The sequence below is a fragment of the Arachis ipaensis genome, chromosome B4, assembly GCF_059453495.1.
Source record: "Arachis ipaensis isolate K30076 ecotype BB chromosome B4, ASM5945349v1, whole genome shotgun sequence".
Taxonomy (NCBI): Eukaryota; Viridiplantae; Streptophyta; class Magnoliopsida; order Fabales; family Fabaceae; genus Arachis; species Arachis ipaensis.
Window position 1 is genome coordinate 2,685,661 of NC_142439.1, and position 17,089 is coordinate 2,702,749.

At 31.6% G+C, this 17,089-nt stretch overlaps 1 protein-coding gene across 1 annotated transcript; it reads left to right on the forward strand.

Annotated features, from left to right (window-relative positions):
* The first annotated feature begins 4,472 nt into the window (after nt 1–4,472).
* LOC107637490 (Exostosin family protein) lies at nt 4,473–6,303 on the forward strand. The gene has a single exon (XM_016340900.3). It carries the CDS (start codon nt 4,633–4,635, stop codon nt 6,085–6,087), a length of 1,455 nt encoding a protein of 484 aa, XP_016196386.1. The 5' UTR covers nt 4,473–4,632; the 3' UTR covers nt 6,088–6,303.
* The last annotated feature ends 10,786 nt before the right edge of the window (nt 6,304–17,089 follow it).

A 17,089-nucleotide genomic window follows, 5' to 3' on the forward strand; every position in this document is an offset into this window, starting at 1 on the left:
ACAACCACCTTGGGTCTCCATTTATAAAAGATGCAGAACTTCAAACTTACAGGATACACTAACTCAGATTGAGCCTCGGATATAGAGGATAGAAAGTCGACATCGAGGTTTTGTGTTTACTTGGGGCCAGATATTGTCTCTTAGTCATCGAAAAAGCAAGTCTCAGTTTTAAGAAGCAGTACCGAGGCCGAATATAAAGGGGTATGCAACCTAGCTATAAAGCTCTTAGCCATCAAGAAACTCTTGTTCGAAATTCGCATCGCACTTCCTGTTCCTATGATTTACTATGATAATCAAGGAGCTATCCAAATGGCTGCGAATCCATTCCAGCATTCATGGTCCAAGCGCTTCGAAATCAATCTATACTTTCTCAAGGATCATGTTGCAAAAGACAGGTTGCAAGTGCATCACATTCCCGAGTATGCTCAGGTGACAGATATCATAACAAAGGTTGTTTCGTCAACTAAGTTCTTAGAGTTTCGAAACAAACTTAGACTGCAGAGTTTAGCACCCTAAATTTAAGGGAGAATGAAATGAATAAGTTTGAGATAGTTAGAAGTGATAGTTAAAATCTGTTTATAATTGATAAAGCTAGTTAGGAGTAACCTGTATAGTAGATAATTAATGGGTTAAGTACGATTTTGGTCCCTAAGGTAGGGGCTGAAAATTTTTTTCGTCCTCAAACTTTTTTTTGCTACAAAATGGTCCCGAAAGTTTTACTTAGTTTTAAAATTGTCCTTTTTACTAAATTTATAATTTTTATTCCAAAAATACACCTAATTAAAAAAAATAAAAAATAAAAAGGAAAAAAAAGGGAACGGGTTAAGGGGAAAAGGGGGAGGGGGTCGCGCTTTGTTTGGGGGGGTTCCAGGGAAGGGAAGGGGGGAAGGGGGAGGGGAAGCGCCGCTGCTCCTCCCGCCGCCGCCGCTGCCGCTCCTCGTGTTCGGTCACACTAACGGGAGAGGGGAAGGGAAGGTGCCAAGGTAAGGAAGGGAATCACGCGAGGGAGAAGGGAGGCCGCTGTCGCACCGCGCTCGTCGCCGCCGTTGAGCCGCCTCGTCGTCGCCGTTCTGAGCTGCTTTGTCATCGCTAGATCTGCCACCGTGACGCTGACCGCGAAGAGAGAGAGAGATGCATGAGCTGAGGGTAGAGGAGGAGTGTCGCCGCCATCGCGCCAGCTGCCACCGCTGCCGTCCGTTGAACCCAATGCCGTCGCCGAAGCTCCTCTGCTGCTTCTCGTCCTGGATCTCGACACTGCTCGTCTCACGTCGTCGCTGCTCGCCGTTGCTCCTCGCCGCTAGGTTTCCAATTCTGATTCAGATTAACTTGATTATTCTGCTTCTGTTTCTGATTATTCTGCTTCTGTTCTAATTCTGATTTTGTTAATCACACTGTTATTGTTGACTCTGATTTTATCCTGGGTATTGATTCCATTGGTTTTCTTTTTCTATTTTTCTGTTTCTATTTTGATTCTGATTCTATTCTATTTCTCTGTTTTTCTGTTTTGATATGTTAAAATTTTATTGCTTTTGTATTCTTCTTTTATGTTTTGATTTTTTTATATTTGTTATTTGAAATTTTGTTGTTGCTGTTGAAATTATGCTGCTGTTGTTAAAATTGTAGTTAAAATTTTGTTGAAATTTTAGTTGAAGAAAAAGAAAAAGAAGAAATATGATTGTGATTGAGGTGAAGAACTGGAATTGAAATTGTTGTGATTGAGAAGAAGAATTGGTTATTTTGGGAAAGAATGGGAAGGGTATTTTCATCCGAATGACGATTTTAAAATTAAGTTAAACTTTCGGGACCATTTTATAGCAAAAAAAAAAGGTCGGAGACGAAAAAAATTTTCAGCCCCTACCTTAGGGACCAAAATCATACTTAACCCATAATTAATCATAGCACTTATAGAACATATATAAGCAGAACAACTCTCATTGTAATAATAATAATAATAATAATACACTTAGAGCATCTCCAACGGGCTAAATTTTGGAATCCGGTTATTATTTTGTCAGAGAGAAAAGAGAATTGGAGTATTGAAGTGGAACTCAAATGAGTTCCTTCACTCATTTCAAGACGAAGGAGTCCCTCTGAATGGGGACTCCCATTAGCCAATCCACACTTGCCAAATGACAAGTTAGGTAAAAAATAAAAATTGTATAAAATGTTAATTAATTAAATAGTTATGTTAATTAATTAAATAATTATATTAAATAATTAAATAATAATTAATTAAATAATAATTATAATAATTAATTATATTAAATATTGATATTTTTATTTAATTAATAATTTATATTAATTATTTAACTAATAGTTAATTAAGTAATTAAATTATAATTAATTATTAATAATTATAATAATTAATTAGATTAAATAATTAAATTTTTATTTAATTAATAATTTATATTAATTATTTATATCATAATTAATATTAAATATTATTTATATTTATATTATTATATTAAATTAGCCGTTGCAAAACTAGCCGTTGTAAAATTAGCCGTTAGAAACTAGCCGTTATTATGTTACCGTTATTATTAATAAATTAATATTTTGTTACTCTATATATACCACTTAAATTAATATTTTGGGAGAAGAAGATTTTGCACCATACCATCAATTTCTCCAAAGAAATGCCCAATTTCGAAATAGGCAGCACCATAGACAATTGAAAGAGGACTTGATTGAACACATATGGCAATTTCACAATGCTTGTCTTCAACTATAGAGTTTAATTATGTTTTTCTTTATATTAAGTAATTTTACAAATTAGTGTAACCCGAATTATATATTGTGTATTATTGTTATATATGAATTTATTTAATATTAGAGTAAAGTATCGTTTTTGTCCCCAACGTTTGGGTAAATCCTATTTGTGTCCCTAACGTTTAAATTGTTCTATTTGTATCCCTAACGTTTGTAAAAGTGATTCAATGTTATCCTGCCGTCAAATAGACATCATGAGTGCTTTAGTTTGAGTTTTAAAAATCTCTTCTTGAAGTTAGAATACAAATGTCTGGAATAGAATCGATGATCTACTCCGAAAAATAACTCATCAAATGTTGAAACTAATTCCTACAACATTTACATAATTCACTTTTCTAGGGACATAATTGAATCTAAACACAAATAGTGGGTATAATATTAAAATCGAACACATCCAAGTGAGACCTAATTAAGAATGAATACATCCAAATGAGAATAATTAAAAAATATAATCTGATTTGTTAGTATAATTGATAGTAGGATAACATTGAATCACTTTTATAAACGTTAAGGATACAAATAGGACAATTTAAACGTTAGGGACACAAATAGGACTTATTCCAAATGTTGGGGACAAAAACGATACTTTACTCTTAATATTAATATCTTTTAATAGTGAATTATTTTTAAATTTAAATATTTAAATTATATTATTAAAAAAAATTAATTACATTAATTTTAAGTATTTTAATAAATTAATTAAGTGAGACCACAACAGGGACTAAAGTTAGTTCCTTCTAATAGAGAAGAAAGAGATGTTTTGAGTTCCTATTTACTGTTTATGACATAAAAGCTGATGTGGAGTTACTTTTTATGACAGGTGAACCATAAACAAAAAAGTGATCCTACGAAAAATGTCTTACACTCTAGAAGTCTCTCTTATACTTTTTCTCTGTTCTTACACTATAGTTGAATCTGATACCTTTGATCTTTTATTTTTAAAATTTACAAAAGATAAATAATATTTAAAAATTGGATAGCGCAACCAATTTTTCCTTCATTAAAGAGAAAGCATGGGTTTATCAATTATCTAGTATCTGCTATATCTACTATAAAATATTTATCTTTGTAACTAATCTTACATTAATACCAAGTTTTCATATTTAATGAATAAAAACACTGGATTCATAAGTATATTAATTCTTATTAACACACTAGTGGATATAAAATTCTTTTTTTTAATATGTAATGGAATTTTTTGTTTTGAAAAAAATTCTCCTATCTATAAATAATTGAAGGGTTTTGTTAACTTAAAAAAATAAGAAAAAACATAGTCATCAAAAAATAAAGTAAAAAAAAAACTTTTATTAAAAATTTATTTTTATTTTAAAATAAAGTATATATTTTGTTTCTAATATTTATAATTTTTTAAAAATATTCTTAACGTTTAATTATATTCAATTTTGTTCCTAATATTTTTTATTTATATCAATTATTCTGATATTAACTCCATATTAAATATTAGAAATAAAATTAAAAAATTTTAAAAATAATTTTGTCACAAATAAAAATATTAAAAATAAAATTAAAAAATAAAAAATATTAAAAAAATTAAATATTAAAAATAGTTTTTTAAAATTATAAATATTAAAAACAAAGTATATATTTTACACTTATATTTATTTAACTAATATCTTTTAAACACTTGTTCACCGGTGAATGATAACATTCTATCGTTGAGTTTTGACTACCCATCTTTGTCTAATTGTCTTTATGACCGAATCATCCCGAAAAGCTGAGTGAGATACTGAGATTGCATTTTTCCCACACTTGACAACCTTGCCTACACGTTTCTCTCCCAGTTTACCACTTTAACTACTTAAAGAGACCCTCTCCTCCTCCTCCTCCTTTTGTGATGATCAAATGGAAAAGCCATCAATAATGATCTCAAGAACCTGCTGCTACGATCACCAACTCCGCTTTGCAACCCTCATCTCTCTCCTCTTATGTACCATAATCGTAACACACTTCAATCATTCTCCTTCACTTGAACTAGTATTCAACAACAATGGAGAACAAGTAGATCCATGCCATGGCAGGTACGTTTACGTTCACCACCTTCCCCCTCGCTTCAACCGCTACTTGATTGACCACTGCGATTCTCTAACCAGAGGAACCGATAAGCCCAACATGTGTCCGTACATGAAAAACATGGGCTTCGGCCCAAAACTCGATTCTTCCGGTTCCAAATCGCCAGAGCTTTTCACGAACAGCAATTGGTATGAAACAAACCAATTCTCATTAGAGCTCATCTTTCATCACAAGATAAAAAATTACAAGTGTTTGACGAACGACTCGTCGGTAGCTTCGGCGATTTTCGTTCCGTTCTACGCCGGCCTCGACGTCAGTAGATTCCTTTGGGTCTCTAATCTGACGGTCAGGGATGCTTCTGGAAGAGACCTTGTTAGCTGGCTTTCGTGTCAAAAGGAGTGGAAAAGAATGTGGGGAAGGGACCATTTCGTAATTTCCGGGAGGATTTCTTGGGACTTCAGAAGACAACATAATACTTTGTCGGATTGGGGAAGCAACTTTAGATTCTTACCGGAATCCATGAACATGTCAATGCTGGCCGTGGAGGGAAGCTCATGGAACAATGATTACGCTGTTCCATATCCAACCTCGTTCCATCCATTGAAAGAAAGCGAAATTGTTGAGTGGCAGAGGAAGATCAGGAACAGAGAGAGGCCTCACTTGTTCACCTTCACCGGCGCCCCTAGGCCTGAAATCGAGGATTCCATTAGAGGAAAAGTGATACAACATTGTAGAAGCTCGCGTGCTTGCAAATTCATTGATTGCAGCTATGGCATTGGTAAAGAAAAATGTGAGGATCCTGTTAACGTTATAATGGAGTTTGGGGATTCAGTGTTCTGTTTACAGCCTCCGGGTGATTCTTACACAAGAAGGTCGATTTTCGATTCAATGGTGGCTGGTTGTGTTCCGGTTTTCTTCCACCCTGGCACGGCTTATTCGCAGTACCGATGGAATTTACCGCAGAATCGAACCAAGTATTCAGTTTATATACCTGTGAGGGATGTGAAAGAATGGAATGAGAAAAATATTAGTGTGGAGAAGGTGTTAATGGCGATTCCAGAGGATGAGGTAGTTGCATTGAGAGAGGAGGTTATTAAACTGATTCCAAGTATAATTTATGCAGATCCAAGGTCTAACATTGAAGATGCATTTGATTTGGCAGTTAAAGGGATTCTTGAAAGGATAGAGAGAGTGAGGGAAGCAATTAGGAATGGGAGAGATCCTAGCGTTGGTTTTGCTGATGAAGATCATTACAAGTACACATTTTCTGATCATAATCATAGCTAAAGTACTTACTGAACCTGTTTTATAATATTCTTCATTATTATATATAGAGTTTAATTTTGATATGTTGACAGTGTAAAGCGTTTTACACCATCGTATAATTATATAGGTTTTTTTAGAATAATTATTTACGTAATTAATATAAAAAATAATTATTATTATTGGTCTGACATTACATTACATAATTAATTATACGTATAAAATTATTTTATATTAACAGTATATCAAAATTATATATATATATATCCTACTATAACAACAGCAGCAGCATTCATAATTCATACTTCATGGTTCCTTTCTTGGTCTTAGAAAAATGTGAAAAGGAAAAGTAATATGACTGTTTTTTAGTACTGTACTGTAAAGTGTGCAGTTTTGAAATAAAAACTGGATCCCACAGATCCGGATGTTATGATTAAACATTAACACTATGTTTGGATCCATGGAAATTAAAAGAAAAGAAAACTTAAGGAAGGAAAATTGATGGAAAATGAAATTTTTTTTTGATTGGATCAGCGTAGAAATTGAATAAAAAAGAAAAATAGTGGCGTGAGGCCTATATCTAAAGTAGAAAAGGTACTAAAATAATTTTATTTGGTTATAATTTTTTTTTTTATACTTTTTCTTTCATTCAAACAAAAGAAAAATTTTCTTCTATTTTTTTTCATTCATTTTTTCTTCATCCAAACAACATAAAAAAAATAAACTTTTCCTTTTATTTTCTTTCCTTCTATTTTCTTTCTGTGTATTCTCTTTCCTCTCATTTTCCATCCTCAATCCAAAGAAAGTATAAAGGGTTTAGGGTTTAATCGCTCACATTAAAGAATAAGCTTTCATCATTAACGCCACCTAACCACTAGTTTGAATGATTTGAATGTTTAATATTTGTTCACTATTACTAGCTTCCCTTTTCAAAATTTTGAGATTATTAAAATGACTATGCTTTTCTCAACTAAGTTTTCAAAATACATATTGTGAGGAATTTAATCCCACTAAGTATTTAAAGGATTAAACTATTCACTAACTCCATCTGAGTTTTGTTGGTATCTGTTTGAATGTTTGATACAGAACCCTTGCATAATTTTTTGTTTTTTTATTTTCTTTCTAGAAAAAATGAACTCATTAAGTAAATTACATTTTCTATACTAATTATTATGGGATAATATTCTTATATAATGATAATCGATTAATAAAAAATTAGAAGAAACATCCAAATTATCTCCAAAAAATTTCAAGTTGAATACTTTGATTTTTAATAATTTTTTGTTGCTCTAAAAATTTTCGAAAAGTATTTCTGTTAGACAAGTTATCCATTTATCACTTACAATAGTAATTTTATAAACTTCTATAAAAAAAATGTTAGAAAACAAAATACCCAATCGAAAATTTTTTAAAGACTAATTTAAATGTGTATTCATAAAAAATTAATATATAAATTGTATTTTTCAATTAGTTAAACTTAATTTAAATGTCATTAAATTCTACTCTCTTATTTATCAAAGTATATTAATTTAAATGTCATAATAAGATTATTATTAATAATTTTTTAATATTTTTTAATAAATAATAATAAATACATTAAAAATTAAATTTTATATCTTTATCATAAAATCTTTTTTATTAATAATTTTAATATATATATATATATATATTAACTAAATTTATTATTATTTTATGAAGAATATTAGAAGATCATCAAAATTTATTATTTTTGGCCATCAATTAGTCATTAATATTTATAAGTGTATGTAAACTAAAATATGTTGTTGAATTATTTAACTAAAAAAATTAAATTAATAACTAAAAATAATAACAAAAAATAATAAATTCTGATAATTTTTTATTATATTTATTATTGAAAAAAAAAATATTTGGACAATACATCTTCCTTTTCTTTAGTTTTTAACCTTGGGTACTGTACTGAACTACTGACTCTAAGAAAATTACTGTTTGCCGACAATGATTTTGACTGGGAGTGTAGGAAATGGGATGCATGGAGATAGGAAATGGGATGCATCATGCATGTGATTATGTCTTCTGAGGCTGGTAACTCTGACACAAGCCAGAAGCCCAGAATGTTAGATGTATGAGGAGTGCTTTTTAATTTGAATATCGAAGCGAAGGAAGTGTTGGACTAGCATATGGAGAGGAGGGGTGTTTGTGTTTCATTTCATTGTAGGATTAGAGGAAGCAGAATTTGAACCCTATGAGTTGTGTCTTTCAAAACGTAAAAAAAATTATTCAGAACAAGAAAAACGGAGGATTCAAATTCTACGTTCAGATTTCAAATTCCATCAGCTACAAATCGGACCATGCAATTTGTGAAGCAAAATTTCATGACCAAAAAATTCGCATGGTTCGAGTTGTTCTTCCTTTGGCTCAAAAAAAAAATATCCCACATTTTTTTCTTATATGCCATAACTCCATATCTGGACCGATTACACCCAAACCTTCCATATTCATAAATTTGAGCCGTACGAGGAGCCATGACATGAAATAATGTAATGTACGGGGAAAAATTAACATTTTTTACCATAATTAACCTGTATTTTAGAACAACTGAAATCACTATACTTAAAATTTAATGGGTTTAGGACCCATAAGATTATCAATAATAAAAAGTCTTAATTTTTTTCCTTTCAATAAATATATTAAAATTTTAAATTTTTTAAATTTTTTATTTTTTTTATTTATAATCTTAATGTGTGTTGAAGGTGTGTGAGGGAAGAGGTAAGCAAGTTCAGATTCAGAGCCAATGAAAAGAGTTTTCATTATGACTTCTCTCAAGAAATGTTTTCAGTAACTGCTACAGTAACAAACTACATATGTATATATACTACGCTAACCTGCACTAACCAAACTAGGGAGAACTAACTAAGGCTAACTCTTTATAAATACAACAGCAGTATATATGTAGTATATATGTTATATCAGGTAATACCCTCCCTCAAGCTGGGAGGGTTGGACACAAAAATATCCAACAACCCAAGCTTGCTACACAATGTGTTGAACGGTCCTGGTGCCAGAGGCTTAGTCATGATGTCTGCCACTTGTTCATGTGTAGAAATTGGTAAAAGATGAATTAAGCCTTCTTGCAATTTATCCCTCACAATGTGACAATCAGCCTCAATATGCTTTGTACGCTCGTGAAATACTGGGTTAGTAGCAATATAAATGGCAGATTTACTGTCACAGTACAAATTTACAGGTTTACCAAGAGGTGCTCCTAAGTCTTTCAACACATAACTAAGCCATTGAGCTTCTCTGGTGGCCAGTGCAAGAGCCCGATACTCTGCCTCAGAGGAAGAAGCTGCGACGGTTACTTGCTTCTTGCTCTTCCAAGTGACAAGGGAGGAACCCACATAGAAGCAATAGGCTGAAACTGATCGTCGCGAGTCGGGGCATCCAGCCCAGTCAGAATCAGAAAATTCAGTGAGAGATAGATCGGAATTGGCCGAGAAGAATAGCCCCGCTGCTGGAGAGTTCTTTATGTACCTGAGGATCCTATGTGCCGCTTGCAAGTGATTAGTTGTGGGACAATCCAAGAATTGGCTGAGCTTGCCAATTGCAAAGCTTATATCCGGCCTTGTGTTTGAGAGATACAACAGTTTCCCAATGATTTTCCTATAATCGGAGGAATCAGGCAGACTATCTCCATCATCCTTGCTCAATTTTGCCCCATAGTCCATGGGAGTGAAGGCAGGCTTACAATGCTCAAAGCCAGTGTCCCGCAAGAGATCTAGAACATATTTTCGCTGATATAAAGCTATGCCTTTTGAAGACCTAGCAACCTCTAAACCAAGGAAGAACTTGAGATCACCTATGTCCTTAATCCGAAATCTGTCATGCAAAGTCTGTTTCACCCTTTCAATTTCAAACAAATCGTCCCCTGCCAACACTAAATCATCAACATAAACCAAAATGACTGTAAAGCCAGTACTTTGGGATTTAGTAAACATGCTGTAATCAGATTTACATTGATTATATCCTAACTCTAGCAAAACAGATTTCAGTTTGAAGTTCCATTGTCTACTAGCCTGTTTAAGCCCATATAGAGACTTTTCAAGCTTGCAAACCTGACCCGGAGCTATCGCAAGACCTTCGGGGGGTTTCATGTACACTTCCTCATCAAGCTCACCATGCAGAAAGGCAGTATTAACATCAATTTGCTTCAAATGCCATCCCTTGACAGCAGCCAGTGCCAAAACAACCCGCAGTGTTCCTAGCTTGATAACGGGACTAAACGTGTCTTTATAGTCAATTCCGGGGACTTGAGTGAACCCCTTTGCCACGAGACGAGCCTTATGTCGCTCAACACTACCATCAGGGTGATATTTGACCTTAAAGATCCACTTACAGCCAATCGCCTTCTTACCACTCGGAAGGGAAGTCAATGTCCAGGTTTTGTTCTCATTCAGAGCATCCAATTCAGCTCGGATGGCCTCTCGCCAACAAGGTTCAAGAATGGCATCTTCATAGCATTTAGGCTCAATGTTCAAGATAGCTAATGAGTATGCACTATGCATGGGTGAAAGAGATTTGTATGATAAAAACTTTGAGATGTGATATCGTTGATTGGAAGAAGTTTCTCTGTTGTGATTATTAGTAATATTCATGCATTTGTAATCCTTTAAGTATGCTGGTGGTTTACTAATGCGTGATGATCTTCTCGGTGTGGGGTGAGAAGATGGTGGTACATTATGATGTTGAATGTTTGAGTGAGTGGATTGTGCATGTACTGCTGGACTCGAGGATTCAATATCTGTGGGCTGTGTGGCAGTGTGTATGTGTGGTGTAGGTTGACTAGTGTGGAGTGGATTGGAAGCAGGGGTGTGCAGATCGGTTATGTGGTGGTCAAACAAATCATAATCATGCATGACGTGGGGTGTATTACGTTGCTGAAAAACTGGTTCTTGGGGAGAATCAATAGGCAACTGAGATGAAGCATTATATGGAAAATGATTTTCATAGAATTTGACATCTCGAGATACAAAAATTTCTTTTGAAATCAGATCAAGAAGCACATAACCTTTGGTACCCTCCCTAAAACCGAGGTGAACACATAAGACACAAATTGACAAAATCTAAATTTAATATACTTTTGGTTTGGTTATTAGTTTTCCAATTTTAGATGCTTACACATAATTGGTTAAAAATTAAAGTTAGTTGATGATACATTTTCTTCTTAGCTAGTAGTAATTTCAGGGGAAATGTTTGGGTAGAGAGTACCCTTGCCTTATTGGAAGAATTATGACACGCAAATAAATTTCTTTAAAAAGCCGTTTAATGTTAATTATTTATATAATCAAACAAAATTAAAATATTTAAAATTTACAAAAATTAAAAAATAATTGTTTTTTCAATTATCTCAGCAACTTAATTAACGATAAGTAATATAACCTGAAAAGAATTCATATTATCTAAATCTATTAAGTAAAAAAAAAAACTATTTATAAAAAAAAAAAGAAAAAATTTAAAAATAAATAATTAATAAAAACATTTAAAAAAAAATTTTGCAGACAAGATCACAAGAGAGACAGAGCATTGAAGAAGGTAGACCCAGTCTATTCCCCTTTCTATCGCCATTGATTAAGCATCTTTGTAACTGTGTTCTCTACTCTTTTCCCATGCCAGTTTCCAAGGGTGCCGCTAAAGAGTAAAGACAATGTTACAAATTGGTTATCAAATTTTAAAATGCATTTTTGTTAAATTAATTATTATATATTATAAAATTTTATATATTTTTCAGTAAAATAATTAATTTTTTATGAATATCTAAATTAAATCATTATATTTTTATTATTTTTTAATTATAAATATAATACAATATAAATTATTAAAATGATACTAAAAAATTTACGTCACAGACAAAAAAAAATTCTAAAAGATAGAAACGACAAATAAAAAATATTAAGTATATATTTTAAAAATTAAAATTTTATGCAATTTTTTTAAATATTATTAAAAAAAAGATAGTTTCAACTTTAAAATTTGAATCCTTCATTACTGATTCTCTTTCTTTAAGTGAGTATTTTAGAAGCATTTCATTTGGCCATGTTAAAAGAAGGTTTAATTACTCTGTTAGTCTTTATAGTTTCGCAAAATTTTCAATTAGTTTCCTATACTTTTTTTTTTTAATTGGTCCCTACACTTTTTTTCTTTTTATTTAGGTCTCTGTACGTCCCTATAAAATTAAGTCAATTACTACTAAGAGGGACTTAAGTGAAAAAAAAATTTGGTGCAGAGACCCAATTAAAAAGAAAAAAAATATAGAGACTTAATTAAAAATTTTACGAAATTATAGAGACCAACAGAATAATTAAATCTTAAAAGAAATAAGAATATAATTGGTCATGAATTAGCCAAGTTAGTTCTTACCACTCCAAAGTTGGTATGGATAGAAGATGCTTCAAACAATGTACAAAGTTTAGCTTGGTTAGATGTTCCTTGCCCATCCGAATGAAATTAACTCTTTCCCTGTCTGTCAAAAAAAAATTAGAGATTGGTTTCTGGTTCTAACAAAGCACTCTAGTTTCTGAAAGAAATAATATTAAATGGATCACCTTTGTCAAAGTTATGTCTTACTTTCTTTTGTGCCCTTGAATCGAGGAGGGGTGGCAGGACTTTTGTTCAAGTTCAACATTATACCACTATCCTAGGAGGGGAGTGATAAGGTGGTTTGGACAAGTTTCGTAAATTAATGGTCGGTGTATTAATTTTTGTTTTTAGAAAATGGTAGATTTTTTTTTAATGTGCGTTATATAGTTATACTCTTGAGAGGAATTTTATCATTCTCCTATACGGTGATGAAAACTAAAAATTATTTTTTATATTAGGATTTTTTGGGGGTTATGCAAGTGAGTGGAGTTAATAGGGATTTGATATTTATAGATCTTTAGCATATACTTTTATCCATAAAAAATAATCTATGAAGTGCACTTTGATATTTATAAATATTTTTGTGTATTTTTGTTTATCTCTACCACTATTTTAAAATAATGTTTCATTTAAATCACCTATTATATATATTTTTTTCAGTTTTTTTAATTATTTTACCATTTTATTTTTATTATTAAATTTGTATTTAACATTGTGTGTACCTGTGTGATATAATCTCAGTTTTAATTTTATTTTTTTCCATGTGATTTTATTTTTATATAGTTGCTATTATTTTTATAATTAGTTATAGCAAGTTTTTGACCCCAATAAAAGAGAAGGGAATTCTAATAAAAGTAAAAAAAAAAAAAAAAACAGCAACAAAATATACATGGACATACATTTCACATTTATTTTTATTTTTATCTACTATATCATACACAATAAAACAACAAACACTAACTACAAAATCATTTCTTTAGCATTACTATCAAGATTATTGTGAATTAAAATTTTATTACTATTTACCACATACAAAAACACGGTTATAGATGAAGATGAAGTAGAAGAACCAATTTCTACCTAAAAACTATAACTAATAAGAGAGCAAATAAAAAATTAATTGCCTAAACAATTGTAATCTTAGTGATTAGGTTATAGAAAATCAACATTCAATAGCAAAAAGTATTTGTTATCATCGTTGTTTTAATATCCATTTTTTGTGAAAAAATAATTATATTTTTTGAGTTATTTATCCAAACGCTAGAACTTTAAAATAAGTATTTTTATAACTAAAAAGTCCAAATACAAAATAACTTATTTATAAGCTGCTATTAATAAAAATTCTTATACTTTAAGCTTTTTTTCCAAAAGAGCTTATTTAAGTTGTTTACCCAAACTGCACCATAGTACAGCGCAAAGCTACCATTCTTTGCAAAAATTGCTGACATAAGCTAAAGGAAAAAACTACCATTTGTACCCATAAATTTTGCGAATGCTGACAAAAGTATCCATCAAACAAGAAAACTAACGTTGTATCCATGAAAGATGGGTTCCGTGTGATAATAGTACTCAAACCGTGATTTTTCGTTGACCTTTTAATAAAATTTCCAAATTACCCCTTCTATCTTCTTCCCCAAATTTCAAATTTCACAACCCTCATCCTTCGTCTTCCTCTGCTGCTGCCAGCCACCAAAAAATTAAAAAGATTAAAAACTGTGGATTATTAATTATCTGAGGTTATTGTTCAAATATTATGAATTTGTAGATCTGGTGTAGAAAAAGAAAAAGAAGTTTAAAATTAACAAAAAAACATACATTTTGGTTTCTTGGTATCACTGTGGGAACAAGAGACACAGAACCAAGAGCCTTTGGGAACGGAAGGAAAGATAGGTCGGAGATAGTCTCGGTCGCATTTGTTGCAGAGGAGAAGCTTCGCTGGGAACTCACCGGAGGAGCAGCAGTTGCTGATGATGTCGTCGAAGCTGGGTTTGGGAGTGTGGGTCCTTCTTCACCCTGCATTCCCCTGGCCATGTCTTCGATCATACTCGACATGTTCAGAAACTCATCCTCATCAATGTACCCCGCCATCATCATCCCTCCTTGTTTTCTAGTACTCAAAGTGAAACAAGATCCTTCAACAATAACGTTATTACCATCACAACCTTCTAGAGGGTTCTGCGGTGGCCTCGGAAGTCTAGCCTGAGCAACGGCGGCGGTTACGATATGAATATCAGTCCACTAAATGGCATGAAAATACTCTAACAGCAGCTCCTTTTTCTACAGATTGACGGTGCTGAGCAGTGTTTGGAATTACCGTTGGAAAGAGAACGTGGCCACTTGCCTCTTGTTGGCTCTAGTTGCTGAATTCTGCTACTTATTGCTTTGGAATAAGAAGAACAACAATATTCAGGTTGAAGAGGTTGAAGAGTTTGACAAGAGTGTGCTTTCTTAGTGTTGTTGCATCCGAAGAAGAAAGAAACAAGATTTAGATTTGGAGAACAAATTAGAATTGGAATAAAGAGAGATGGAGGTTGAAGATAAAGGTTGGAGGAAGACATCAGGTGTTTGGGTCTTGAGGGAATAGTGACTGGCAGTGGTAGAAGAAGACGAAGGATGAGGGTTGTGAAATTTGGAATTTGGGAAAGAAGATAGAAGGGGTAATTTAGAAATTTTATTAAAAAGTCAACAAAAAATTACGATTTTAGTACTATTGTCACATAAAACCCATCTTTCATAAATACAACGTTAATTTTCTTGTTTGATAGATACTTTTATATGTGTTTACAAAATTTATGGGTACACTAAACTAAAATTTCATCACCTTTTGAAAAATATGGAGATAGAAACAAAAAAAGGGGAGACAGGTTTGACGATCTTTAATGCTCGTTACCTATATAAAATAGAATCAAATTCTTGAAGTAGTAGAAAAATGATCATAGAGAATGAAGTGGTGCTCTTTTCATAACCTCATTTGTTTATTCTCTTCCTCATTCTTTTATCTTAAAAGAAATATACTTCTTCGAGTTGTAATCTAGGTAGATTATTATTTTATATCTTAGACCATATTTCATTTTTCTAATTTTGAAAATAGTTTACGTTCATTTGTGATATTCTAAAAATATTAGATATTTTTTTGATTTTTTTAAGTAAAACTCAGATTAGCAACCCACCAATTTAAGAACCTTTGATATTTTTTTGACTTTTTTAAGTAAAATCTAGGTTTAATTTGGATAAATAGTTTAATTAAATTCCTTTTAACAAAATAGTTTAAATAATAAATGGCTATATTAAAAGTAGCTTATAAATAAGTTATTTTATGTTTAGATTTTTAGTTCTAAAAGTATTTATGATTAAAAAAAATAGTAGTATTACGAGAAAAGTCATTTTTTTTAACTTCTCTATAAGCTCCTAAATAGTTTTTTAAAAAGTTACAATTTAATTTTAAAAATTACACTAAACATTAATACTACTACTTTTTATAAATAAAAAACTAAAAAAATTTATTTTTAAAGTTTCCAAACGGACTCCTAATCTAACAACCTTAGATTTTTTTTGTTAAGCTTTTTCTAGACTGATCATTATTAGATTAGTATACGAACTGTATAAAAAAATCTATCCAGTGTAGTTCAAGAATGTTATCCAACGAATACAAACTCTTCTTAGCTTTACAAGAATGTAATCTTACATATCAAGGGGCGAATAGAATGATGAGAAAATTTTGAAGGGATGCATATTTCTCTTCGGTCTTATTCTTTGGCTTTTCATCACTTGATCAAGGTTCCAAATTCTTTTATATAGTCTTGGAAGCATTTAAGCACTCTTGAAGCCCTTTCTAATCAATGTCAACTTGTTCTAAAAAAAAAAAAAAGTATTAAAAGATAGGTGCTCCTTTGTGGTAGCTTTATATTATATGTTGCAGCAATTTTACAGAAATCAAAGTTTGGTAAGCTTCTATGTTTATATTTATCTGTCACTAATTTAGCTATTAATTCTGTGCTTGCTATAGAAGAAGATAAAATTCAACATCCAGTCTACTTTGTAAGTAAATCATTACAAAATGCTGAACTTAAATACTCAAAATTGGAAAAGCTCGCTTTAGCCTTAATTATTACAACACGACGTTTGCGTCACTATTTCCAAAATCATACAATTATCGTTCATACCGAACAACCGTTAAGATAGATGCTCTCTAAACCGAGTTGGCTGGCCATTAAAATATTTGTTTATTAGCTCATTTCTTTTTCCAATGATTTTGAAATTAGACCTATCTCAAGAGAGAATAATAGTCGTTCTGATATTTTATCCAAACTAGCAACTGTCAGACAAAGTTTCTTATACCGACTTTTTTATAATCTACACTAGCTGAGCCTAGTAACATTTGTTGTAAGTGTGATACATGATTTAGATTGGAAAACACCATATATTTCTTTTTACATGATTTAGGAATGGAAAACAAGTCAACTGTTGGTGTAATTGAAGGAATGGCTGGCTGTGATGCAAATAGATCCACTTCTTCCTATATATAAGTCAACATGGACATGAAAAATAGAAATGATTAACTATGTGCCAAAAGGAATAAAGAAAAAAATTTAGCACATTGAAGTAAAATGTGCAAAAAAGAAGGCAAGGC